At 36.6% G+C, this 27,971-nt stretch overlaps 3 protein-coding genes across 4 annotated transcripts; 2 read left to right on the top strand and 1 right to left on the bottom strand.

Annotated features, from left to right (window-relative positions):
- Nucleotides 1-5,313: 5,313 nt before the first annotated feature.
- On the top strand, nucleotides 5,314-7,147 carry LOC141397091 (uncharacterized). The gene is made up of 2 exons (XM_073973008.1): nucleotides 5,314-6,075; nucleotides 6,160-7,147. Exons 1-2 carry the CDS (start codon nucleotides 5,620-5,622, stop codon nucleotides 6,949-6,951), a joined length of 1,248 nt encoding a protein of 415 aa, XP_073829109.1. The 5' UTR covers nucleotides 5,314-5,619; the 3' UTR covers nucleotides 6,952-7,147.
- Nucleotides 7,148-14,060: 6,913 nt separating this feature from the next.
- LOC141397089 (uncharacterized) lies at nucleotides 14,061-17,616 on the bottom strand. Its single transcript, XM_073973005.1, has 7 exons — nucleotides 17,211-17,616; nucleotides 17,069-17,144; nucleotides 16,806-16,976; nucleotides 15,142-15,457; nucleotides 15,020-15,072; nucleotides 14,415-14,955; nucleotides 14,061-14,346 (listed from the first exon to the last, which is right to left on the bottom strand). The coding sequence occupies exons 1-7, from the start codon at nucleotides 17,562-17,564 to the stop codon at nucleotides 14,256-14,258; spliced, it is 1,602 nt and encodes a 533-aa protein (XP_073829106.1). The 5' UTR covers nucleotides 17,565-17,616; the 3' UTR covers nucleotides 14,061-14,255.
- Nucleotides 17,617-18,566: 950 nt separating this feature from the next.
- Nucleotides 18,567-19,508, top strand: LOC141397090 (uncharacterized). Of its 2 annotated transcripts, none has more exons than XM_073973007.1 (2): nucleotides 18,567-18,712; nucleotides 18,783-19,508. In XM_073973007.1, exon 2 carries the CDS (start codon nucleotides 18,790-18,792, stop codon nucleotides 19,180-19,182), a length of 393 nt encoding a protein of 130 aa, XP_073829108.1. In that variant the 5' UTR covers nucleotides 18,567-18,712; nucleotides 18,783-18,789; the 3' UTR covers nucleotides 19,183-19,508. The 2 variants fall into 2 exon arrangements, with proteins under 2 accessions (XP_073829108.1, XP_073829107.1); XM_073973006.1 differs by having other exon boundaries at nucleotides 18,567-18,719.
- Nucleotides 19,509-27,971: the final 8,463 nt, after the last annotated feature.

Here is a 27,971-nt window from a genome sequence, read left to right as displayed (position 1 = left end):
TTGCTTTTGAAAACAAAAAAGCACATGTTTATTAGGGCTTTATTCTTTTCAAGTTTAACAAAATACCACACATATTAACAAATATTGTACCGCCTCTATAAGCGGTGTTTTAGTGTGCGGCATGTCGTTCGGACCTGAAGGAGGTTACATGTCAATGATATGAAGCCGTCTTTATGGGAAATAGTTTTTTTTTCTGATGAATAAATTTGTTCTTCAAAAATATATATCCCTAATATACATCTTAGATTAACTTTGCATATTAATCCTGCCAGAGATTGTTTGATATAGACTGAATTTTTTATTTTTGTAAATTTGATCTCATTCTTTTTTTGATCAGCTGCTTTAAAGTTGGTTATTGATATAAATTTTAATACATTGTAAAATGTTAGATGTTAATTTTTTGTTACTTTCTTATTTTTGGTTCCCCTCTATAACTATGTTTAATGCTTTTGATGTTTTCTGATGCGAATATGGGGCCAGTTATTAGCAACAATTTGTACATTAAGTCTGTTTTAAGCTCTTGTAATAGTAAATTAAATATTGCTCATTTAAATTGCCGTAGCATCAGGCCATCAACACATTCTACAAAGTTTAATGAACTCAAATCTATTCTTTCTGGTTCTTCTATAAATGTACTAGCACTTTCTGAGACGTGGCTTAAAACTGATACATCAAATCGTGCTATTGATATACCTGGGTATAAATTTGTACGAAATGATCGCAGGTACTGTAGGGGTGGTGGCGTAGGCATTTACATTTCGAGTAGCATCAGGTATAAGGTAGTATTTAAAACTTCTGTTTTGGGTAAGTGTGAGTCACTGTTTGTTGAGTTCTTCTCTGGCGATTCTAAGGTTCTATTTGGAGTGGTATATTTGCCTCCTCCTGGCGATCTTGTTATGTTTGAAGATCTTCATACTGAACTCTTTTTGAGATATAGCAACGTAGTGGTAATGGGAGATTTCAATTGCAATATGTTTGACATACATAAAGCCTTTTCTGTTCGTACTGTATGCTTTCTACTTAATCTTTGTATTTCTCACAACTCCAAACCCACACACTTTGATGTACAACATGGTTCTACTTCATTAATTGATTTTATATTACTTAGTAACTTATCTATGGTTTATTTCTCTGATCAGGTGATATGCCCTTCAATTTCTGATCATTCGCTTATCTTTGCGTCACTAAACATCAGTGTTGATACATCAGTTGAGTTTGTCGAATATCGAGACTACAGAAATATTAATTGGCATCGTTTTTATACTTATATATCAGCTTTTGATTTTAGCCTTCTGTATGCTGTTGATGTTGATGCTAAGTGTTCCATTCTCTCCTCTCTTATTATGCGTTTGTTTGAATCTGTTCCTGTAGTGCGTAGAAGAATTTATCCTAATGATAATTGGATTAATGCTAATTCTATTACTTTAGCTTGTTAATTTAATGTAATGGGTCCAACTGCTTTATGGCGTTTTTTGAGAGGGTCAGGCTTTGTTGGTGGAGATGATGTTGTTGCTAACATTAATGTTGATGTTCTCAATGCATCATTTGTCTATAATGACTCGCGTGTTAGTGCTTTTAATTTCATGGATTTAGCTGAACGTGATGGCGAATTTTCTTTTCGATGTGTGGGTATTGAGGATGTTGCTGTTGCATTAAGTAAAATCAAGTCCAAATCCATTGGTGTCGATGGAATATCAGTGGATTTTTTAAAAATAATTTTTCCTTATATTTCTGATTGTATCTTGGATTTGGTTAATTCTATTCTCACATCTTCGGTGTTTCCGCAACTTTGGAAGAGCGCTCGTGTTGTCCCAATACCTAAAGGTAATGTTGTGAATTGTGCTGATGATCTTAGACCAATTTCCATTCTCCCTGTATTATCAAAAGTGTGTGAGCATATTATGAGAGACCAGATGTTATCTTATGTTAGTAGATATATATATGATGGCCAATTTGCCTTCCGTAAGAACCATAGTACGACCGGCTTGTTACTATATATGACTGATCTCGTTAGGGGAAATTTGAACGTTAACAGTGATACTGTAGTTGTGTCTTTGGATCTTACTAAGGCATTTGATTCGATTTCACATTCTGTATTGGTTGGGAAGCTCAGGAATGAGTTCAATTATTCTATTTCTGCTTGCAATCTTATCGTTTCTTACTTATGTTGCAGAACACAATTTGTCTCTTATAACGGTCAGTATTCTGGGACACTTTTACTTACGAATGGTGTTCCGCAGGGGTCTGTCTTGGGTCCTCTGCTGTTTATCCTCTATGTTAATAGCCTTGCTGTATGGTGCTCTGATGTAAATTGCAAGCCGCTTTTATTTGCAGATGATGTTTTCTTAGTTTTTGCTAGAAATGGAATGTCTTCAATAGCTTTTGAAACTGCAATAAATCATAGTCTTGATCGTTTTAGACTATGGTCTTTAGAGAACTCGTTGGTGATCAACCCAGTTAAGACGAAAGCAATACGATTTGGTAGTCAGTCGTACGACTTAAACATTGCTCTGGGCGGAAATTTGATCAGCTTTGTATCTTGCCATAAAATATTGGGCATTTTTGTAGACGAAAAGCTTGCCTTTGAATATCATGTTGACTATGTGCACAGAAAAGTTGTTGGCATAATTCGGAAATTGTATGCCACTAATATATACCTTCCTTCATGGGTTAAATATAGGTTAGCTTACGTACTATTAATGCCTCATGTTAACTATGGTCTGGAAGTTTTTTCTGGTATGTCAGAACGTAATGCATTGGTATTAGAGCGTGCAGTTAAACGTATTGTACGCTTTGTCTACGGCTTAAGGACTCGTGACAATATTTCTGACCATGTTAAGAGCTTTCTTGGAGTTACTTTAGATCAGTTTGTGTCCACTAAGTTGTTGTGCGCCTATTATAGAATAATAAGGAATGGTGTACCTGTTTCACTGAAAAACATGTTTCGTTTTGGTTTATTGTGGAGGAATATACAGATATCTATTCCTTTAATAAATAATTCTACATTTGAGAATTCATTTTTAGTACGTGTGGCCAGATTGTGGAATTATTTACCAATAGAACTTAGAGTATTCTCACAGTCTAATAATGCGTTCCGCTTGAAACTGTTGACCTATTTTGGATCTCGACCCTAAATATTGGATTTGAAACTGCTATTACTGCATATGATGATTTTAATTTCATTTTCCTAGTGCACTTGCTACCTTTTTATACTTGTGGGCTTGTTTGCTATGCAAATTAAATGTGACTGTTTTTTTTCCTTTGTTAGTATGCGTTTACATGCCCTATGTACCAGTCAATGCTAATGCGTACTGGGAGTCACTTATATTACTCTGTATATTTGTCATTCTATACTGCTTGTTGCTTATGGCCATTTATTGCATCGAATATTTTTTTTCTCTTCTTGGTAGTTATGGCTGGGGAGCCAAATATATAAAGTAACATTGCGGATTATTTAGTGATATTGAGTATAAGGATATATTGTTAATACTATTTTTTGGCCTTGGAGGCTTTAGTATTAAAGAATGGAATGAATAAACAAACAAACAAACAAACATCGAACATAGAAATAAATACATAAAATGTCGAATGGAATTTGACACTAACACTACAACCCAGTTCAGTCAGCTGGGTATTGCTGCTACCTTTTCTTGTTCTACCATGTCTTTTGCTAGAACATTTTAAAAAGTAAACAGACACCTTCCCAGCAAAAACCAGCAAGCAATCAGCTGACTTGCCAAAACAGAACAATTTGTCCGCCAACAAAGGAAGCAAACACGTTGTATTTTATTAAAAATAAAAAAGAAAATGAAACAAAAAAGTATTTTTCAACTTTACAAATTTGTTCTCCATAAAACAATACAATTAGACTATGTTATTTACACAATAAAATTGTTTTTAATGTTCACAAACATAAATCAACAAAAAACTAAAAACAGTTGATTGATTGTTTTCAGGAAGAAGAAGAGCTTGCAAGTGCTTGCTAGAAGAAATTTGTCCAGCAAGAATTTGCAAGCTCTCAGTGAAAGAACTGTCAAAATGTCTCTCTCGAATCGCTCTCTTTTGCTGGTTTTTTGTGTTAACAGACGGCTTCCAGCAACAATAGGCACAAATTGTTACAAATTTTAGGGTAACCAGACACAGCTACTATTGTAAAGCTTAAGAATACATATTTATACATTTTACTAAAAATAGTCGGCCTTCGGCCGGGGATTTCAGACTTTCTCCTATGGACAGGTGCAAATCTCGGGAACGGGAACAAAATTTTCGTTAAAATCAGAAATTTTTCCCTAAATAACCGGCCTTAGGGAACGGGAACAAAATTTCCTTTAATATCATAATTTTTTGTCTAAATAGTCGGCCTTTAACTTCCGAGGCCCATAACTCTGGAAGTATGGACTTCCGCAATAAATGTTATATATGTATATTTGTGATCAGGGTGACGAGATCTACCAGTGAAAAAATTTGGTCCCGCTCCGCGCTTAATGAATTTGTTAATCTTTTAAAAATCAAGTTTGTTTGCGCTTAATACGGCGTTTATATTATAGTTTTTTGCAGGGTTAACCTTCTTTATGAGGATTTATTTGAAGTATATACAATGGAAATGACACTTGAAACCCAGACCCACTGGGTTAACCTTGTTATATGTAAACGGCCTATAACCAAGATCTATTTAACAGGTCACGTAAGTAGCGCAACAACAACTCTATTTTGGCCGAAAATTCTTCAATATGTCAAAATATTTGTTTACGTTTTCATACAATTTATTCACAATAACAAAATATTTGACAGATTGAAACCAATCAGCTGGCCATTTTACGCTACCTTATAATTTCATCATGCGCTTAACCCCCAGTTTTTGTAAAAATTTTTACTCTTCTCACACGAATTGTCAAATTTTGTAGATCGATTTACTCGCTTTAGCGCAAATGAAGAGCGCTGATTTTTAAATGAGGAATCCTTAATGATATATGGAACTGGTAAACGAAAAATTAGATGTGTATGTCATCTGGGGACTGAGCTATGAATGCCTAAATTATTACGAATATAGACGAACGAACAAAACTAAGTTACAAAAACTGGGGGTAACATATTTGCAAAATGCATGTTTATTTTGTAATTGTCTATGCATTTAAAATCCCTCATATAAACTTTTATTTGGCTCCTTGAAAACTCAAACCAATTAAACCTTTATGTAAACATAGCGTTAGATCATATGATTACAGTGCATTTTTGTGCAGTTATTCAAACACGTAAAGTTACGTACACACAAAGTTACGTTAACCATGCCTTCACTGAAGTCAACTGAACTCTAACTCTATAGAGAGGAGAGAAGAAATTATCATAAAAATACATAGGAAAGAACATTATTTGGATTTACGGTGTTTCCACAAAATATGTCACTAAAATTACAAATTGCTTTTAATAGAATATCAAAGCAAAAGACTTCCTTCCTTCTCGTGCTCGTCTTGTAACGTATGAGTATTTTCTCCCATATCATCAGCTGTTTGTGACATCTGCAATAAATTTGTAAATTTAAGGACTGTTCTACGAAACAAAAACCATACAACTTTTTTTGTTTAATAAAAAGCCCGCAGATATTTAAAATCTTCAACGGAAATGCAAAAAATTTACAAAAAGAAAGATCTTCGAAAACTTTGCCGTGCCTGCATTAAGAAAATGCGAAAGCATGAGCTTCTCGTAAATAACATCCACAATATGGACGTGCAGATACGCGAATGGTTAAATGATCCAACGATAAAGAATCCTGCAGCTGAAGATAAGTATCCTGCACATGTTTGCAAATCGTGTTTTAACAAATTAGAGAAGCTTTTGGATTTCTATAAAATGTGTAGACGTTCTATAAAATTCTTTAATGAAATATTACAAAAGAAGCCAAAATTAAAGGCAGAAGTAACGGAAGTAACCTCAGAAACGGAAGTGGACAATTATGTGGAGACAACAGATAAAACTGAATGGCTGGAATTTGACTTTGTTGCCTTGCCAGGAGAAGAAGAAGCTGAAGACTGCCAGGAAGGCGAAACTGATGTGAAAGAGGAGGAGGTGGAGGAGGAAGTAAGTTATTTTTCTTTGTTTTTGGATGTTGTTTTATTCCAAATTCCCATCTATTTTTTGTTGTTGTTTTTTTTTTTTTTAAAGAAAGCCGATTCAATTGGTTTGAGTGATGATGACGACAATAACATTACCGAAACTTTAGAAGATTCTGTTTATAGTGCTTACATAATTAAAGAAGAAGTAGAAGAAACCAGCTCAGATGTGGTAGACAATGAAAAGACAAACAAAAAGAAGTCTAGAAAATTAAAAACCAATATCACAAAAGGAAAACCTCGAAAACCCAAAGACAAATCAGACGAACCTATCCGTCGTCATGTCTGCGAAGAATGCGGCAAGGAATATAAAACCATAGTCAAACTCAAAGAACATCAGTACATCCACAGACCAATTGAAGAATATCCCTTTCATTGTGATGAACCGAATTGTGGTAAAGCTTTTCGTTCAAGCTGTGGTTTTCAAGATCATAAATTACGCCATGCTGGTATAAAAAACTTCCAATGTCATCTTTGCGATATGCGGAAGACATCCAAGAAAGAATTGAACATACACATAAACTATCACACCAAGGAAAAGAAATTTATCTGTCCAAAATGTTCAGCGGTGTTTTATAGTGCCAATGATATGCGGAATCATGATAAGGTGGTCCATTTGAAAATAAGACGTTTCACCTGTAGCTATTGTAATCATCAATTTGCCAAGAAATATGCCCTAAAAATTCATGAAATGCGTCACACAGGAGAGAAACCATATGTTTGCAATGAATGTGGTAAAGGTTTTATACAAATGGTTTCGATGAGGACACACATGAAAACGCATTATAATGATGATGGAGGGAAATGCAATGAAACTAAAAGTTATATGATGGAAAATGAATAATCAAGGGAGGAATTATAAATTACAAATGTTTCGGAAAAAGCATAACAGAAAATCTGAGAAATGCTGCATGTTATTTCACAATGAATCTTATCGAAAAGCAACAAACTGCTAAAACATGGAGTGTCGCAAAATCAGACCTAACTTTTATTTTCTGAAATCTGAAAGGACTGTAAATAAAAGCAAATATTGAGAATAACATTAATTTTTTCAAAATTTTTAAGAACAAGCAAAAACAATAATTTAACGATTTTTTATAAAATTGTTATAGATTATTTAGGAGCCACCAAAGACCACAATAAACGTGGATTTTATAAAGATTTTTAGGAGCCACCAAAGACCACAATAAACGTGGATTTTTAGGAGCCACCAAAGACCACAATAAACGTGGATTTTTTTAAGATTTTTAGGAGCCACCAAAGACAACAATAAACGTGTATTTTTTTAAGATTTTTAGGAGCCACCAAAGACCACAATAAACGTGGATTTTTTTAAGATTTTTAGGAGCCACCAAAGACCACAATAAACGTGGATTTTTTAAGATTTTTAGGAGCCACCATGTCCACAATAAACGTGGATTTTTTTAAGATTTTTAGGAGCCACCAAAGACCACAATAAACGTGGATTTTTTAAGATTTTTAGGAGCCACCAAAGACCACAATAAACGTGGATTTTTTTAAGATTTTTAGGAGCCACCAAAGACCACAATAAACGTGGATTTTATAAAGATTTTTAGGAGCCACCAAAGACCACAATAAACGTGGATTTTTTAAAGATTTTTAGGAGCCGCCAAAGGCCACAATAAACGTGGATTTTTTAAAAAATTTTAGGAGCCACCAAAGACCACAATAAACGTGGATTTTTTTAAAGATTTTTAGGAGCCACCAAAGACCACAATAAACGTGGATTTTTTAAAGATTTTTAGGAGCCACCAAAGACCACAATAAACGTGGATTTTTTAAAGATTTTTAGGAGCCACCAAAGACCACAATAAACGTGGATTTTTTAAAGATTTTTAGGAGCCACCAAAGACCACAATAAACGTGGATTTTATAAAGATTTTTAGGAGCCACCAAAGACCACAATAAACGTGGATTTTTAGGAGCCACCAAAGACCACAATAAACGTGGATTTTATAAAGATTTGTAGGAGCCACCAAAGACCACAATAAACGTGGATTTTTTTAAGATTTTTAGGAGCCACCAAAGACCACAATAAACGTGGATTTTTTTAAGATTTTTAGGAGCCACCAAAGACCACAATAAACGTGGATTGTTTTAAGATTTTTAGGAGCCACCAAAGACCACAATAAACGTGGATTTTTTTTAAGATTTTTAGGAGCCTCCAAAGACCACAATAAACGTTGATTTTTTAAAGATTTTTAGGAGCCACCAAAGACCACAATAAACGAGGATTTTTTTAAGATTTTTAGGAGCCACCAAAGACCACAATAAACGTGGATTTTATTAAAGATTTTTAGGAGCCACCAAAGACCACAATAAACGTGGATTTTTTAAAGATTTTTAGGAGCCACAAAAGACCACAATAAACGTGGAGTTTTTAAAGATTTTTAGGAGCCACCAAAGACCACAATAAACGTGGATTTTTTTAAGATTTTTAGGAGCCACCAAAGACCACAATAAACGTGGATTTTTTAAGACTTGTAATAGCCACCAAAGACCACAATAAACGTTGATTTTTTAAAGATTTTTAGGAGCCACCAAAGACCACAATAAACGTGGATTTTTTTAAAGATTTTTGGGAGCCACCAAAGACCACAATAAACGTGGATTTTTTTAAGATTTTTAGGAGCCATCAAAGACCACAATAAACGTGGATTTTTAAAGATTTTTAGGAGCCACCAAAGACCACAGTAAACGTGGATTTTTTAGGAGCCACCAAAAACCACAATAAACGAGGATTTTTTTAAGATTTTTAGGAGCCACCAAAGACCACAATAAACGAGGATTTTTTAAGAATTTTAGGAGCCACCAAAGACCACAATAAACGTGGATTTTTTAAGACTTGTAATAGCCACCAAAGACCACAATAAACGTTGATTTTTTAAAGATTTTTAGGAGCCACCAAAGACCACAATAAACGAGGATTTTTTTAAGATTTTTAGGAGCCACCAAAGACCACAATAAACGTGGATTTTATTAAAGATTTTTAGGAGCCACCAAAGACCACAATAAACGTGGATTTTTTAAAGATTTTTAGGAGCCACAAAAGACCACAATAAACGTGGAGTTTTTAAAGATTTTTAGGAGCCACCAAAGACCACAATAAACGTGGATTTTTTTAAGATTTTTAGGAGCCACCAAAGACCACAATAAACGTGGATTTTTTAAGACTTGTAATAGCCACCAAAGACCACAATAAACGTTGATTTTTTAAAGATTTTTAGGAGCCACCAAAGACCACAATAAACGTGGATTTTTTTAAAGATTTTTGGGAGCCACCAAAGACCACAATAAACGTGGATTTTTTTAAGATTTTTAGGAGCCATCAAAGACCACAATAAACGTGGATTTTTAAAGATTTTTAGGAGCCACCAAAGACCACAGTAAACGTGGATTTTTTAGGAGCCACCAAAAACCACAATAAACGAGGATTTTTTTAAGATTTTTAGGAGCCACCAAAGACCACAATAAACGAGGATTTTTTAAGAATTTTAGGAGCCACCAAAGACCACAATAAACGTGGATTTTTTAAGACTTGTAATAGCCACCAAAGACCACAATAAACGTTGATTTTTTAAAGATTTTTAGGAGCCACCAAAGACCACAATAAACGAGGATTTTTTTAAGATTTTTAGGAGCCACCAAAGACCACAATAAACGTGGATTTTATTAAAGATTTTTAGGAGCCACCAAAGACCACAATAAACGTGGATTTTTTAAAGATTTTTAGGAGCCACAAAAGACCACAATAAACGTGGAGTTTTTAAAGATTTTTAGGAGCCACCAAAGACCACAATAAACGTGGATTTTTTTAAGATTTTTAGGAGCCACCAAAGACCACAATAAACGTGGATTTTTTAAGACTTGTAATAGCCACCAAAGACCACAATAAACGTTGATTTTTTAAAGATTTTTAGGAGCCACCAAAGACCACAATAAACGTGGATTTTTTTAAAGATTTTTGGGAGCCACCAAAGACCACAATAAACGTGGATTTTTTTAAGATTTTTAGGAGCCATCAAAGACCACAATAAACGTGGATTTTTAAAGATTTTTAGGAGCCACCAAAGACCACAGTAAACGTGGATTTTTTAGGAGCCACCAAAAACCACAATAAACGAGGATTTTTTTAAGATTTTTAGGAGCCACCAAAGACCACAATAAACGAGGATTTTTTAAGAATTTTAGGAGCCACCAAAGACCACAATAAACGTGGATTTTTTAAGACTTGTAATAGCCACCAAAGACCACAATAAACGTTGATTTTTTAAAGATTTTTAGGAGCCACCAAAGACCACAATAAACGAGGATTTTTTTAAGATTTTTAGGAGCCACCAAAGACCACAATAAACGTGGATTTTATTAAAGATTTTTAGGAGCCACCAAAGACCACAATAAACGTGGATTTTTTAAAGATTTTTAGGAGCCACAAAAGACCACAATAAACGTGGAGTTTTTAAAGATTTTTAGGAGCCACCAAAGACCACAATAAACGTGGATTTTTTTAAGATTTTTAGGAGCCACCAAAGACCACAATAAACGTGGATTTTTTAAGACTTGTAATAGCCACCAAAGACCACAATAAACGTTGATTTTTTAAAGATTTTTAGGAGCCACCAAAGACCACAATAAACGTGGATTTTTTTAAAGATTTTTGGGAGCCACCAAAGACCACAATAAACGTGGATTTTTTTAAGATTTTTAGGAGCCATCAAAGACCACAATAAACGTGGATTTTTAAAGATTTTTAGGAGCCACCAAAGACCACAGTAAACGTGGATTTTTTAGGAGCCACCAAAAACCACAATAAACGAGGATTTTTTTAAGATTTTTAGGAGCCACCAAAGACCACAATAAACGAGGATTTTTTAAGAATTTTAGGAGCCACCAAAGACCACAATAAACGTGGATTTTTTAAGACTTGTAATAGCCACCAAAGACCACAATAAACGTTGATTTTTTAAAGATTTTTAGGAGCCACCAAAGACCACAATAAACGTGGATTTTTTAAAGATTTTTGGGAGTCACCAAAGACCACAATAAACGTGGATTTTTTAAAGATTTTTAGGAGCCACCAAAGGTCACAATAAACGTGGATTTTTTAAAAAAATTAAGGAGCCACCAAAGACCACAATAAACGTGGATTTTTTAAAGATTTTTAGGAGCCACCAAAGACCACAATAAACGTGGATTTTTTAAAGATTTTTAGGAGCCACCAAAGACCACAATAAACGTGGATTTTTTAAAGATTTTTAGGAGCCAGCAAAGACCACACTAAACGTGTATTTTTTAAAGATTTTTAGAAGCCCCCAAAGACTACAATAAACGTGGATTTTTTAAAAAATTTTAGGAGCCACCAAAGACCACAATAAACGTGGATTTTTTAAAGATTTTAGGAGCCACCAAAGACCACAATGAACGTGGATTTTTCAAAGATTTTTAGAAGCCACCAAAGACCACAATAAACGTGGATTTTTTAAGATTTTTAGGAGTCACCAAAGACCACAATTAACGTGGATTTTTTTAAAGAATTTTAGGAGCTACCAACGGCCACAATAGACGTGTTTTTTAAAGATTTTTAGGAGCCACCAAAGACCACAGTAAACGTGGATTTTTTAGGAGCCACCAAAAACCACAATAAACGAGGATTTTTTTAAGATTTTTAGGAGCCACCAAAGACCACAATAAACGTGGATTTTTTAAGAATTTTAGGAGCCACCAAAGACCACAATAAACGTGGATTTTTTAAGACTTGTAATAGCCACCAAAGACCACAATAAACGTTGATTTTTTAAAGATTTTTAGGAGCCACCAAAGACCACAATAAACGAGGATTTTTTTAAGATTTTTAGGAGCCACCAAAGACCACAATAAACGTGGATTTTTTAAGAATTTTAGGAGCCACCAAAGACCACAATAAACGTGGATTTTTTAAGACTTGTAATAGCCACCAAAGACCACAATAAACGTTGATTTTTTAAAGATTTTTAGGAGCCACCAAAGACCACAATAAACGTGGATTTTTTAAAGATTTTTGGGAGTCACCAAAGACCACAATAAACGTGGATTTTTTAAAGATTTTTAGGAGCCACCAAAGGTCACAATAAACGTGGATTTTTTAAAAAAATTAAGGAGCCACCAAAGACCACAATAAACGTGGATTTTTTAAAGATTTTTAGGAGCCACCAAAGACCACAATAAACGTGGATTTTTTAAAAAATTTTAGGAGCCACCAAAGACCACAATAAACGTGGATTTTTTAAAGATTTTAGGAGCCACCAAAGACCACAATGAACGTGGATTTTTTAAAGATTTTTAGAAGCCACCAAAGAGCACAATAAACGTGGATTTTTTAAGATTTTTAGGAGTCACCAAAGACCACAATTAACGTGGATTTTTTTAAAGAATTTTAGGAGCTACCAACGGCCACAATAGACGTGTTTTTTAAAGATTTTTAGGAGCCATCAAAGACCACAATGAACGTGGATTTTTTAAAGATTTTTAGGTATTTAATACCACAATAAACGTGGATTTTTAAAGATTTTTAGGTATTTAATACCACAATAAACGTGGATTTTTAAAGATTTTTAGGTATTTAATACCACAATAAACGTGGATTTTTAAAGATTTTTAGGTATTTAATACCACAATAAACGTGGATTTTTAAAGATTTTGAGAAACCACCAAAGAAAATAATAGACTTGGAGTTTTTAAAGATTTTTAGAAGCCCCCAAAGACTACAAAAAACGTGGATTTTTTAAAGATTTGTAGAAGCCATCAAAGACCACAATAAACGTGGATTTTTTAAGATTTTTAGGAGCCACCAAAGACCACAATAAACGTGAATTTTTTAAGATTTTTAGGAGCCACCAAAGACCACAATAAACGTGGATTTTTTAGGAGCCACCAAAAACCACAATAAACGAGGATTTTTTTAAGATTTTTAGGAGCCACCAAAGACCACAATAAACGTGGATTTTTTAAGAATTTTAGGAGCCACCAAAGACCACAATAAACTTGGATTTTTTAAGAATTTTAGGAGTCACCAAAGTCCACAATAAACGTGGATTTTTTAAGACTTGCAATAGCCACCAAAGACCACAATAAACGTGGATTTTTTAAAGATTTTTAGGAGCCACCAAAGACCACAATAAACGTGGATTTTTTAAAGATTTTTAGGAGCCACCAAATACCACAATAAACGTGGATTTTTTTAAGATTTTTAGGAGCCATCAAAGACCACAATAAACGTGGATTTTTAAAGATTTTTAGGAGCCACCAAAGACCACAGTAAACGTGGATTTTATAAAGATTTTTAGGAGCCACCAAAGACCACAATAAACGTGGATTTTTAAAAGATTTTTAGGAGCCACCAAAGACCACAATAAACGTGGATTTTTAAAAGATTTTTAGGAGCCACCAAAGACCACAATAAACGTGGATTTTTAAAGATTTTTAGGAGCCACCAAAGACCACAATAAACGTGGATTTTTTAAAGATTTTTAGAAGCCCTCAAAGACTACAATAAACGTGGATTTTTTAAGATTTTTAGGAGCCACCAAAGACCACAATAAACGTTGATTTTTTAAGATTTTTAGGAGCCACCAAACCCCACAATAAACGCTGATTTTTTTAAGATTTTTAGGAGCCACCAAAGACCACAATAAACGTGGATTTTTTTAAGATTTTTAGGAGCCACCAAAGACCACAATAAACGTGGATTTTTTAAGATTTTTAGGAGCCACCAAAGACCACAATAAACGTTGATTTTTTAATATTTTTAGGAGCCACCAAACCCCACAATAAACGCTGATTTTTTTAAGATTTTTAGGAGCCACCAAAGACCACAATAAACGTGGATTTTTTTAAGATTTTTAGGAGCCACCAAAGACCACAATGAATTTTCTAAAGATTTTAAACAAATTGACGTGATGGTTGGTGAGGAATTGATATACATAAATAATATATTTATAATAAAAGAAAGATCGTATAGATGCGGGCTTTTAAAGCTATATTGCAAAAAGCTATGCTTTATCAGGAGGTTATGTTAATTATAACAAAATACCAATGAGAACTCAAGAAGACCTAAAACTAACTACTTGACAAATAAATTTTAATTTAAAACTATGTTTGATCCAGAGGCCAGCTAGGAGTTATAAACTTATCAAAATCCGATGTATTCGGAATTACAATTTCATTCTTTGAGGAATTGGATCTGCAACAAAACATACAAAAGAATTTCTTATCAATGTCTATTCTTCAAATTATGTAACAAAAACTTACATTGCAACAACAGGCCTTGGAGCTTGCATTATTCCACCATTCATTGATAGCTGTTCTAGTTTCGGATTTGTTGTTGTTGCAGTTGAGGTAGTCACCGTCGTTGATCGTGTATATTTTCCTTTCGCCGCCGCCGTTGTCTCTGTTCCCTGATTATGTTGCTGATGCATGTGTTTATTTAAATTTGATTGACGTGTAAAACGACTAGGACATTGTTTGCAGGCAAATGGTTTATCACCACTATGTGATAACAAATGGACATTTAGATCTGTTTGTCTGGCATATTTCTTATCACAATATGGACATGCAATGGTTTTATCCATATGATTCAATTTCATATGAGTGGCCATTGAGGAATGTTGTATAAAACGTTTGCCACAAATTTCACAGCCATATGGCCTTTCGCCGGTATGCCGACGCATGTGACTTTTTAACGTTGTAGGTCTCAAAAAACGATCACCACAAAATTTACACTCATACGGACGTTCTCCGGTATGCGCACGCATGTGGTGTTTCAGGGCATAAATTGTTGAATATGCTTTGGCTGCAAGAGGAATCAAGGGCGTTAAGATATATATCGGGATTAATAAACGATTTTTTTTACTTACGGCACATGGTACATAGATAATCCTTTTCCCCTGTATGCATTACCATGTGGTATCTGAAATTAAGCGAAAAAGAAAATTTATTTAAATAACATTGTGGCCTATTCAAATCATTCTTGTTTTACCTTAACTTGGATGCTGAAATCATCTCCTTGCCACATATATTACAGGGATAGGTTTTCTTTGGCTTTGGTTGTGTGTCTTTGGTTTTAGGAATTACTTCTTTGGCTTCTTTTTTAACAGGTTCTCGTTGTGTTTCCTCTTCACTATCATCTGTGGTAGTTGTTGCTGCTTTTTGTTTCCTTCGCCTTCTTTTCCTCGAACCATTAGATGTTGATGGCTTAGAGATAGTTTTGGTTTTAGGTTCATGTACTTCCATATGGGCATTGAGGCCGATTGTGGTGAAATAGAATTTATCACAAATTGCGCACTTAAAGCGTCCTGTTAATGAAATAAGAAATAATTAGGAGAACTTATATTGCATTGAATTTTTTCGGGTATGTTCTGAGACACACTTCACCTCTCACTTCACGCCTCAAGCATTTTGTTCTCCCCATTTACGCTGATTTTTCGAGTATTTTATGGATGGACTAGGGCGTACTCTTATTTTTAAATTGAATCTTAGTCCCAAGAAATTCCCAAAAAATAGGAGTAAATGTGGTGATCAAAATGCTTGAGGCTTGAAGTGAGAGATGAAGTGTTTCTCAGAACATACCCGTTTGCTTATATTGCAACAATTTTAGAATTCTACCATTTCTGGGATCCATCGGTCAATAAAGCAATATGTAAGGCTTGTAGCGAATCTTAGCATGAAGTGGAAATATTTTCTATGACCCAACTGTAGCTGCAGTAGTTACGTTGTTTCCCGCTGACCTAACGAAGCCGCCTCCTTAGGAGGTTGCAATTGATTCTGGTTTAAATAAAAGTGGATTTTTAAAGTTTTTTTTGGAACCCCCTAAGGACCACAATAAACGAGGATTTTTAAGATTTTTTCGGAACCTCCAAAGACCACAATAAACGTAGATTTATAAAAGATTTTTTAGGAACACCCCCACAATAAACGCGGATTTTTAAAAGATTTTTAGGAGCCACCAAAGACTACAATAAACGTGGGTTTTTAAAAGATTTTTTTAGGAGCCACAATAAACGTGGATTTTTAAAATTTTTTTAGGAGCCAACAAAGGCCACAATAAACGTGGATTTTTAAAAGATTTTTTAGGAGCCACCAAAGGCCACAATAAGGGTGAATTTTTAAGATTTTTTTTAGGAGCCACCAAAGACAACAATAAACGTGGATTTCTTAAGATTTTTTAGGATGATGCATACCTACCAGCTTTTCAATTGCCCGTCCACACTCCCAAATATAAAACCTATTGATCCAACTGAAGTGCTCAATCCCTTCAGTTATAAAAATCCATTCCTATCTACAGCACAGTGTATTTACTTTTATTTCAATTTCTAATTCAGAGCAACTAGAACACCACTGCAAAACCCGAATACATTCCCAAAACGTAGTATTGGTTCGATCCAAAAAATGAAAAACTGCTTAAAATTTTGGTTATAATCTTCAAAAGTTGATAGATTGTCTGTTCCCGTCCTTTACTAAATGGTAAAAGCAGCAGTAAAATTGGTGAACGAATCCCATATAAATTGTGCTGTGTTTTATTGTAAGGGAAGGCAAAATGTGCAAAAGTGGTAAAAAACGTAAAAAATTATTAGTTCTGGAACACGTCTATAGTGTAATTAACCTATTATAACATGGTGCAGGGAATAATCGAGTCGAACTTACCTTGTGGAAAAATTTGCGATTCAATTGAAATAAGAAAATCACTATCATCGTTATCATCTTCACTGTCTTCTCCGCTAGTGGGAACATCATCGGGGTAAAGTGGCGGTGGCAAAAAGGGAGACGGTGAATGTGTAAAATCTTCAAATATATTATCTTCTTTATCTGTCGTATCTAAGTAGATGCAAAAACACACATTAAATAAAGAAAAGTACAATTAGCACAAAACGATCTTAGGTGGGTGGTAAAGTTATAAATCTGCATACTTTCACAATCTGGAACAATTAACTTCATATGACTGGCGTCATTAAAATTTTCACTAATATCTTGCTTACTTTCAATCTGAAATAAAACGAACAAATTTTTCAAACTATAATAACCGTTACAAAATAAAATACACACACTTACATTTTCCCCTCCATTGTTCTCTTCATCAGTTACATTTTCCAAGGGATCTTTATATGCCGTTATTTCATTTACTTCATTTCCCTTAATATTTCTTAATTTTTCTTCACTTGCGAAAACTCTTTTTAGAAAATTATAGGAATTTTCTAAATCTCCCATACACGGCCGGCAAATATGCGGAGGTAAACCGTCAGCGGTAGATGCTTGAAGTTTTGTACAAAAATTATAAATTTCATAAAATGTTGTTTGATCGTCTTCCACAAAGTTGCAAGGTTTATCCAATTGAAGAAAGTCTTCTACTCCACTTGATCCAGCGGAAAGACACACACGACATACTTCTAGAAACGATAAAGACATTTTAGTGAGTGATCATACAGGTGAAGCAGCAATGCATTTCGTTTGTTTGTTCTTTGCCCGGCCAGCAATCATATCCAAGACGTAACGTAACGCAGCGCATTGTAAAATTAGTTAAGCAATTGGCATGGCACAATTACCAAGGTAGTGGTATCACACCAGCTGTTTGAATATGAAGTGTCAAATCCCTTTATAAGTCCCGGTCCACACTAGCGTGAATTTCATTAAAAAATTTCATGAAATTAGGCGTTCTTAAATCGAATTCCCCACTACAGCAATTTTATGATTTTACTCTACTATGGAAGTCGATCTAGAGACGCATAATTTCATGAAATTTGTTCAATGAAATCACTCTAGTGTGAACCGGGACTAAAAGAATTATTTTTTTTGTAATTTCAACAACATAAAGAAAGTTTTGACGTAAGTCCCGGTCCACACTAGAGTGATTTCATTGAAAAAATTGCATGAAATTATGCGTCTCTAGATCCACTTCAATAGTAAAGTAAAATCATAAAATTGCTCTAGAGGGGAATTCGATTTAAGAATGCATAATTTCATGAAATTTTTTAATGAAATTCACGCTAGTATGGACCGGAACTAACATATTCAAAATTTTACGATACCACTACCTTGGTAATTGTGCCATGGCAATTGTGCAATACATCAATTTCTATATAATTTTGTACGATGAAAATGGAATAGCTTTTCTTATAAAATAAAAGATCTTATTTAATTTAAAAGTTAGAGCTTGGACAGTCCTTCAAACATCGCCACATAAATAAAAACTTCTTGTGATAATATTTACTATCGTCATTGCTATCTCTAGCTATTGCAAATCTGTTGCCGAATTTTTAAAAAGATCACATTTTTGTTGTTGCTAAAAGAGGTAAAAGTAATAAATAGTTGAAAGCTTGTAATTCTTGTCAGACTATCGGGCGCGAATTTAATACATATATTTTTCTACGTTACAGTTACGTTACGTCACTAATTGTACCATGTACGTCAATCAGCTGTTTCTTTATCTATGCCGAACGATACTTCAGTGAGTAATCAAAGAATACAAACAATTTTAAAGCAAAACAAAGCGCGCCCATAACGTCTCCCAAAGAATAAAAATCTTCAGCAATTGAGAAAAACTCCATAAAAAACACGTAAATTGTATATAATATTAAACTATTCATAAAATAATAAATTAATTGGCATTTCTCGCTCTTTTTTCAGCAACAACATGCCAAATATAAACGAGATTATGCGTAATTTCGACGAACAAATCGATGATTTGCTACGTGATACCAAGTTCTGTCTCAACAATTACGATTATCATCATAAAAACAATGAATATGAAATACTAAATAAAATTCGTAGTATACTAGAAGATTGTTCTCCAGACGGTGTTGAATTTCAAAGGAATTTAGAACAAATTAAAGAAACAATTGAAGTGGCAAAACAAAAATGTTCAGAAGTGGATGATATGATTAAAGAATTGGGCATAACGAATGGAGATGGCGATGGTGGTAGTAACAACACATCAGGAGGTAATTTTCCTACTACTGGTCGTAGTAGTAGTTTTATTGAGGAGGAAGTAGTTCGGCAGGAAAACAAAGAGAATGTAAGATACTGAACTTACATACCTATGACCTGTTACTAGGTCACCAGTATGGATTTTGTGGCAAATCTTTACATTCATAATCCAATTGGGAAATAAAAACGATATACACATTAATATGCTATGGAGTCCACGAGTATCCCATACCTGAATATAAATTACAGGACCACATTTACACTACTGCAGATTGAAATATGTGTTAGAGTTCATACCTGTTCAAGGTATATGGATTTAGCTATAATTATACCTTTTACTAAACTATTTGTTGGTATTATTTCATAAATTTAGTTTAATATTGCTATACGAATAGAATAAAATAAACACATTTTGTTTAAAATATACCTATACACAACATTTGCCTTTACATACATTAACGTTATTGGTCTGTTCCAGTACTGCAAGGATCTACTAATTTTTACAATTTTTTTCGGTAACGTAAAGGATAAACTGTTATCGTAGTAAAAAGTAGTAGCTTCATGCAGGTTCTGGAACAGAGCATATACCATCCTCAATACGAAAAATCCATGGTAAAACAAATATCTGCCGCATGCTGGGCAGATGTTTTGCACAATGTCATCGATCCTTGCTCTATAGGAATTCAGACGGCTGCACTATCCCGAGCGTAGTTAAGCCAAAACTACTCTGGTTTGTCGTGGAAGCAGGCACTACTCATCTGCGATAGATGGGGGATGTACTCCGAAGACCTCTATAGTTGTTCATGGCATCTGAGACTACATCCATGTGCATGCTAGGATTTCCTTCTCCCTCTAGATCATAAAGAACCCTCCTGACATGCCTGGGTGGGGGGTTCTATCCACCATATGGTGATTGCAATGGCTCTCACGGTAATACCCGAGTAACTACTGCAACGAAAGCATTCCATCGTGTTGCCGTAATGGAAGAAATTTCGTCTCTTCATGCATATTTTCCGCGGGTGAAACGAGAAGGCACCCTGTTGTAGTTCTCAGGGCGGTATCTGCGCGCCCCACACCGATGCCGCATAGCTTACCACCAACCTATCGCGTTATATGTGGTTAATAACGTTACCGTATATGCACCCCAAGTGCTAGCGGCTAGGGACTCGAGGACATTGTTCCTACATCTCAGCTTGTTGCAGATAGCTGTGGCATGCGCGGACGATATGAACATGCTGTCGAATGTGATCCCTACAATATCGGAATTCTGCTATCATCGACCGTGACATGTATTTACAGAGTGAATTTAGTGTCGTATGTTGGCATAAACCTCGCGTGGAAGAAGGTGGTATCATCAGCCAAACAGTAGTTCAGTCTTTCACTAATGATATGAGGGAAAGTACCCGATGCCAAGATCATACAAACATCCGCATACATTACGATCACTGGAGAAGACTAAAGCCTCAGGGGTCTGTCTATACTAAGGGCATCAAAAACGAAATCGACCAGTACGATTCACTTTTGCTGGCATCCTTCCCTGGTTTCAATGTGGGTGGCTAGCGACACGTCGAGATCTTTAGTAAGATATTCTACTCCCGTCGCATCCAGCTGTTTTAGCATTACCGCAGCATCATCCATTGTAAATTGTGGTGGTTCATTCTCGGCAGGAAGAGATCTTATGCGACGTAGAGCTTTTCTCTTCGTCTTGTCTTTCCCGAGGTGCTCGACATCGTCCCCAAACGTGACAGGTTCTATCTTCCTTCTTTCCATAGTTCGAGGGTGACTTATCCGTTTATGCTCACAGACCAACCTTTTGACTTCCAGTGTCCGCTCATTGACATTGGGGTCGATGAGATTGCACGACGAAGCTCATCACGCTCATTTGCTAATCCAGTCGCCCCTGCTGGGAAGTTTTATCTCAGGAATATGACTTGCGGCTGAAGCAGTGATGTTGTCTCGGAACGTCCTTTCTGCTACTCGAACATTAAAAGGGTTGGTCTGATCTCTGAAGATGTGATTAGTAAACTCTGTGATACTCGGCCAATTAGCTTTCCCATGATTGGTGAAAGTGCGGCGTTAAGAGGTGATGAAATCAGGCGGTTTACCGATGGAGACAATTATGGGGAGATGGTCTGATCTAAGAGAAACGACGAGTTGCCCGGTGACGTCATTTGTCAGACCAGCTGAAACGGTGGTTATGTCTGACCAACTACGACACTCTCCCCTTATTCTAGTGGGGGGCGTCCTAATTGACCGTGCAAAACGTCTATTTCAGCCAAAGGGACTGGAACAGCAACGGCTGGTGGTTGGTGTGCGTGCATCTAAGGGGTTGCTCTGGACTCGTCCATGTGAGGGACTACGACAGGGACTATGTTGCTGCATGCTGTGTGAATACAGTCCCCAGTGAGTCGTCGTCGGATTACGAGACTCCCTCGTCGTCTGATTACGAAACTCCCCCGCAGTCCCCTCGACTACAACCGCACATGCAGCCTTTAACACCAGCCGTTGTTGTCCCAATCTATTTATTTATTTTATTTATTTATTTGCTTTGCAATTGAAGCCAATTTTGAGGCCAATTTATATAATTACAAAGAATCCACCTAGATATCATAGCTACTCTAAAAACAATCCCCGAAAATGCAGCCTTTTTGCAATTGAATTGCAATGGACTCCGAGGTAAGATCGAGGAGAGAGTAGATTTTATGAGTCGGAAGAACATCAAGGTCGCGGCGCTGCAGGAACCCAAGCTGAATAACAACCACATCTTAGAGCATTGTGATGGTTACAATGTTCTGAGGAAAGATCGCACCAGAAGTGGAGGTGGGGGATTGGCTTTCCTATTGCACCAGTCTGTCCAATACAGACCTATCTCGCTTGAGCGTGTCTCTAATGACCCGTACATGGAATGTATGGGGGTAGCAGTCAGGTGTGGAGCTGCCGAGATAGAGTTGCTGAATGTATACATCCCGCCGAGAAATAGCTGTATCCCTGATTATAGGCCTGGCATTAGCCCGCTCTTGTAAGGTCATAATCGTCTGGTCCTGGGGGATTTTAATGCGCATCATGAGATGTGGCATTCGGCCCTCGGAAACGACCAGAGAGGTACAGCGCAGGCTGAGCAGATTGATAGCTCTACGTTTTGCTCGGTCAATGAGGACGCCCCTACCAGAATTAGAGGAGCGTGTCACAGTTCGCCAGACATAACCATCATATCACCTGGTCTGACAAATGACGTCACCTGGCAACCTGTCATGTCCCTTGGATCAGACAATCTCCCCAAAATTGTCTCCATCAGCAGACCACCCGATTTCATCGCCTCTGAACGCCGCACATTCGTCAGTCATGGGAAAGCTGATTGGCCGAGTTTCAGAGAGTTCACCAATCACCGCTTCAGAGAATTGCCCAATCCTTCTGATGTTCGGGTAGCGGAAAGGACGTTCCGGGACATCATCACTGCTGCAGCCGCTCGCCATATCCCTGCTGGTCGAATACCCGAAGTAAGACCAAATTTCCCAGCAGAGGCGACGGGATCAGCAAATGAGCGTGATGAGCTTCAACCCCAATGACCCCAGAGTCAGGGAGCTGACACTGGAAGTTAACAGGCTGGTCGGCGAGCATAAGCGGAACAAATGGTTAAATCATCTGAAGAGCTGCAACATTGGAGCCGGTATAGGTGAATTGTGGGTAACGGTTAAGTCACTCTCGAACCCTGGGAGAAGGGAAGATAGGACCTCAGTCACGTTTGGCGACGTTACGTTGACTGACCCGAAGAGGTGCGCAAGTAATTTCAATCGACAGTTTGTCGAGCATCCCGAGAGTGACAGGGCGAAGAGAAGAGTATTACGTCGCATCAGATCTCTTCCTGCCGAGGATGAACCACCACAATTTACAATGGATGATGTTGCCAATGCCATCAGGAATGCTAAATCATCCAAAGCGTTGGGCCCTGATGGAATCTCCATGGTAATGTTGAAGCAGCTGAATGAGCCGGGAGTCGAGTATCTCACCAAAGTCTTCAACTTGTCGCTAGTCACCCTCGTTGTTCCCGAAGTCTGGAAAATGGCCAGGCAAGGATGCCAGCAAAAGTGAATCGTACAGACCGATTTCGCTTTTGTCGCCCGTAGCAAAGACACTTGAGGCCTTGATCCTCCCCAGTATCAGAAATAGCTATCAAGTTGCCGATCATCAACATGGATTCCGTAAGCAGCACAGCACGACAACAGCGTTGCACGCCATTACCACATATATCTGTAAAGGATTCAACCAGAGACGACCGTGCGATAGAACAGTGATGGTGGCGCTTGATTTATCGAAAGCCTTTGATACAGTCAGGCTCTCCACGCTGTTTGAGGACAAGCTTGAAACGTTGGATAGTCAACTATATGTGTGGACGCCAGTCGTACGTAAGTTGAAAAGTAGGAACAAGGTCCTCAATTCCCTGGCCGGCAGCACTTGAGGTGCAGATAAAGAAACCTTGTTGGCCACGTATAACGTGATAGGTCGGTCTGTGGTAAGCTATGCGGCTCCAGTCTGATCCCGAGATTGTGTGATTCGAACTGGAAAAAGATTCAAACTTGCCAGAATGCCGCCCTGAGAACAGCGACAGGGTGCCTCCTCAAATCTTCAGTGGACCATCTACATGAGGAGGCAAAAATTATTCCTGTAAAGCAACACAATGAGATGCTTTCGTTGCAGTACCTGCTTGGATGTTATCGTGTGAGCCATCTTAATCACCATTTTGTGGGTAGGCCCGGCCCATTCATGGAGATCAGGAAGGATATCCATGCTCTAGAGGGAGAGGTCCAACGATACAGGAGAGAACCCCTAGATCAACAAGCATATCCAGCAGGATTGAATAGCATTCACACGGACGCAGTTGCCAAGGCCTTAAGCAATTATAGTGTGAATAAAGTACTCGGAGTACATCCTCCATCTATCGCAGCTGAGGAGCGTCAGCTGCCACGACAAACCAGAGTAGTTTTGGCTCAACTACGCGGGATATTGCAGTCGCCTAAATTCGTATTGGGCGGGAATCAATCGCGCCGTGCAAGACATATGCCCAGTATGCGGCATGGGCCCGCACGACACACAACACCTTTTTAACTGCCCCGCCAAACCTACCCATCTAACTCCAGTGGATCTGTGGCTACATCCCATTGAAGCAGCCACTTTTCTGGAACTGGAGATAGACCCAGAGCCAGATTGAACAGAGGAACAACAACATTGGTTCTGGGGTTTCTTCAGTCCCGGCACGGACCAAAAGTATCCGGAGCGGTCATTCCAGGATATGCTGCTCCCAATATTATTATTATTATTATTGTTATTACTATTATTATTATTTATATTATTATTAATTATTATGTGCCTTCATTGGCTTAGTTTACTCTTTATTGGTCTTAAAATGTTAGATTAGGTTATAGGATGCACATCTGCCGTTGATTGAGGACAGCCACTTACTTCACTGATCTTAGAAATATTTACTCCCATAATACCCAAGTATTGAGATGATGAAAGATGGGTGAAAATAGTTCAAGGTTTCGATATTCTTAATTCACTGCTTGGTTCATATCCATCATCTCTCACAACATGCCAATTTTATTTGGCTGTCTTTACGATTGTATGTTGGATGTATCCTTGATTAGATATGGAGAACCCTTTCATTTGACCTTAACATGACATACACTGTTCCAATAAAACAAAACACATGTGTTCTCAATTGCAAAACTTAAAGAGGCATGGCATTTGCTGCAAAAAAATCATAGTTCAATATTTTTGCCAGCTGACATTGCTCATGAATGTTGAAAAACTGTCTTGAATGTAGCATTGCCGGCCCGGCATAAACACAAACATTCATTTTATCTAAACATCAATATTTAATTTCATAATGAATGGCTGATATTTCAGTAAACCAAAAAAAAAAACACCCAATATGAAATCATGTGAAAAATTAAGAAGAGAGAGTGAGGGAAGTAGAGCGACAGGTCACCTACAAATGCTTTAAAATAAAGCGCAACAAAAACCAAATGTTTTACATCAGACATCTCTTACCCCTGAAATTGACAGGGTGACATTGACTGGCCTCCTCGAAATTACCCATCCACCCATTAAAAGGCAACAGCCTGAAATTTTAGTTTTTTGTGCATCACGTACACCGCCGTGAATGGTTTTGTTGGTAGTCATCGTTATGGTATTCTTTGTCATTTTGTTTGGATACACGTTAATCCTCTTGCTGCTTGTTTCGAACATTCCCTCCACAACAAATACCTATGGTACACTTCTTGGCCTCATGTCTCCCCCTTTTGTTGTGCCGTGACTTTGCTCTTCTTCTTCTCTTTTTGTTTTTGTGGACGAGCCCACTTTTGCGTACAACACAACACATGTCTATAATAAAATGTTTACTTGGAAATCAATAAGTGTTATACAAACAAGTGTTATAAAGCTTGAATACACTTCCATGAGTGGTTTTCTTTTTTCTTGGCAAAGTACATAATTCTCTTTTTCCATTTAATGTTGGTATTTTTTCTCTCTTTTCTAAAGAGAAAGCTCATTTGTTCACTCACATAACATCCTTTTTATTTTAGGTTATGTATTACACAACAATTCCAGAGTAGTCCTCATCATCCTCGTTCATCCATTCATTCAGTTTGAAAATGTTGGCCTCCTCCTTCCTTATCAATGAACAACCAACCATACTCACGCTCACACACTCAGTAGTCAAGCTCATGAGAGGAGAACAAGTACAAAAAGGACATCGTCAAGGGCATATGAAAAACGAAAAGGAATAGAAGAAAAGAATATTTTTTTGGATTCGTTAACAACGTGTGATGTATGTAGGTGTGTGTATTGTAAAATTAGTTAAGCGCGTGTTAGAACTTTTGTTTTGAAGGTGGGTGGATGATGACGATATTAGTGGAATGTGGTTGGGAGGGGACGACTTGCAAGGTGTTGTTGTTGTAGCAGCATATAAGGTGTTGTTGGTTTTCTTTTTTAATGGTTATCAAAACATATTAAGAAATTAAAATACAAATTAAATTAACCAAATCAATACTAAAAATACGTATTTTTTAGGTTAATGTTTTAAAGGCGGAAGACCACTTTATTATTGGCCTGAAGGCTAAGCGACGATGTCATCTCAAGCGTCTTTTTGATGGAATCCAACTAGAAAAATGAATATTTAAACATTTGTTTTCAAGTACTCAAACAAACTCAGTGGGTTTTGTACTTTAATATTAGTGTAATGCTACACATTATCCTGTGAGGGTTCTTGTGGCGGCTGTGCTAGCAAGGTTAAAGGGTCATTTTTGTAAAGTAGCCAGGATGGTATTAAATTTTATTGTGAAAAAAATAAATTAAGGCAATATGGCGAACTCATAACCTACACCACAACGTGGGATAATATTGCGGTATTATATTGCTCCAATTATTTTAAGTAATGGAATATTGGGTAAGGTTTGAGTACTTCTTAATCCTAACAAAATCCAAACCTACTGTCAATGCACTTGTAAGATCTTTGTGATATTTGGTGTTGCCAAAAAAAAAAAAAAATAAATAAATAAAAGCAAAATAAATATTGGAGAAATTGGTAAGAATTTGTGAACCCGATATAATTCGGAGGACAAAATGTTTGTCCACTAATTAAAAACTAGTTCAAATAATGGGTGTTTTTTAAGCCCGATAGAACTTGAAATTGTAAAAAATAACGCAAAAAATTAAATTGTAATCAAATTTTGTTTTTATTCGAAAGATCAATACGTGACATTAACATTTGAAAATGATTTCGGGCATATGGGCACCGCGGCTGTTCTTGACGAAGTGCATTCTGGACGTCCAATTTTTGGCCACTTTTTCGAGCACTGCTGGCCGTATGTCACGAATAACACGAACAATGCTGGCCTCCAAGGCATCAATTGTTGCTGGTTTATCAGCATAAACCAGTGACTTCACATAGCCCCACAGGAAATAATCGAGAGGTGTCAAATCGCACGACCTTTGAGGCCAATTGACAGGTCCACTTCTCGAAATCAACTTATCGCCAAATGTTGATTTCAATAAGTCGGTGGTTGCGTTCGCCGTATGGCACGTAGCGCCATCCTGTTGAAACCACATCTCTTCAATGTCATCCATATTTTCAATCAAAAATCATTGATCATGGTGCGGTAACGATCTCCATTGACCGTAACGCGAGCTCCGGCCTCATTTTTGAAGAAATAAGGTCCGATGATGCCACCAGCGTGAAAACCGCACCATACGGTGCATTTTTCTGGATGTAATGGAGTCTGTAGGGTCTCTTGTGGATTGGTCTCACTCCATATGCGGCAATTTTGCTTATTAACAAACCCGTTAAGCCAAAAAATGCGCCTCATCGCTGAACGCCATACAAATGACGAAGTCGTCGATAAGTTGTGCGAATCGACGACTGATTTTCAAAGTAAATTTGGATAATTTCGTAGCGTTGTTCAAGCGTGAGTCTATTCATGATGATTTGTCAGAGTATACTGAAACAAATAAAAAAAAGTTTCATCAAAATTTAATTTTTTTGTGTTACTTTTTACAATTTAAAGTTCTATCTAGCTTAAAAAAACACCCTTTATATTACAAAAACAGTGGTGGAATATAAAAATATAATATGTTTAGAGAAAATTTGCTGAATTTTCGCAAAGATTTGATTATATCGATTTTTCGATTTTTGTCGCATGTTGGGAAAAGTGTGCATTGTGCAAATTTTTAGCATCGATAGAGTAAAATTCATTGAGAGAAGTTACTGAGAACTTTCTGAGTAATTGCAAGTTCCGATAACATAAAGGAAAAAATGTTATCGTAGTAAAAAGTAGTAGCTTCTTGCAGGTTCTGGAACAGACCACATATGTATCTAATTTTCCTTTACAATGA

This window comes from Musca autumnalis, unplaced genomic scaffold (genome assembly GCF_047663935.1).
Source record: "Musca autumnalis isolate F117 unplaced genomic scaffold, ASM4766393v1 scaffold_3, whole genome shotgun sequence".
Taxonomy (NCBI): Eukaryota; Metazoa; Arthropoda; class Insecta; order Diptera; family Muscidae; genus Musca; species Musca autumnalis.
This window is presented reverse-complemented; position numbering and strand designations above follow the sequence as displayed.

What these genes read in the sequence shown, in the direction of transcription:
- LOC141397090 (XM_073973007.1), top strand. Translation starts at nt 18,790, where the DNA reads ATGCCAAATATAAACGAGATTATGCGTAATTTCGACGAACAAATCGAT.
- LOC141397089 (XM_073973005.1), bottom strand. Translation starts at nt 17,564, where the DNA reads ATGTCTTTATCGTTTCTAGAAGTATGTCGTGTGTGTCTTTCCGCTGGA. An exon ending in AGAACAATGGAGGGGAAAAT is followed by an intron (nt 17,145 to 17,210) that starts GTAAGTGTGTGT and finishes GTTTTATTTCAG; the next exon opens with ATTGAAAGTAAGCAAGATAT. An exon ending in TTATCTATGTACCATGTGCC is followed by an intron (nt 14,956 to 15,019) that starts GTAAGTAAAAAA and finishes TTCCTCTTGCAG; the next exon opens with CCAAAGCATATTCAACAATT.
- LOC141397091 (XM_073973008.1), top strand. Translation starts at nt 5,620, where the DNA reads ATGCAAAAAATTTACAAAAAGAAAGATCTTCGAAAACTTTGCCGTGCC. An exon ending in AGGAGGAGGTGGAGGAGGAA is followed by an intron (nt 6,076 to 6,159) that starts GTAAGTTATTTT and finishes TTTTTTTTAAAG; the next exon opens with AAAGCCGATTCAATTGGTTT.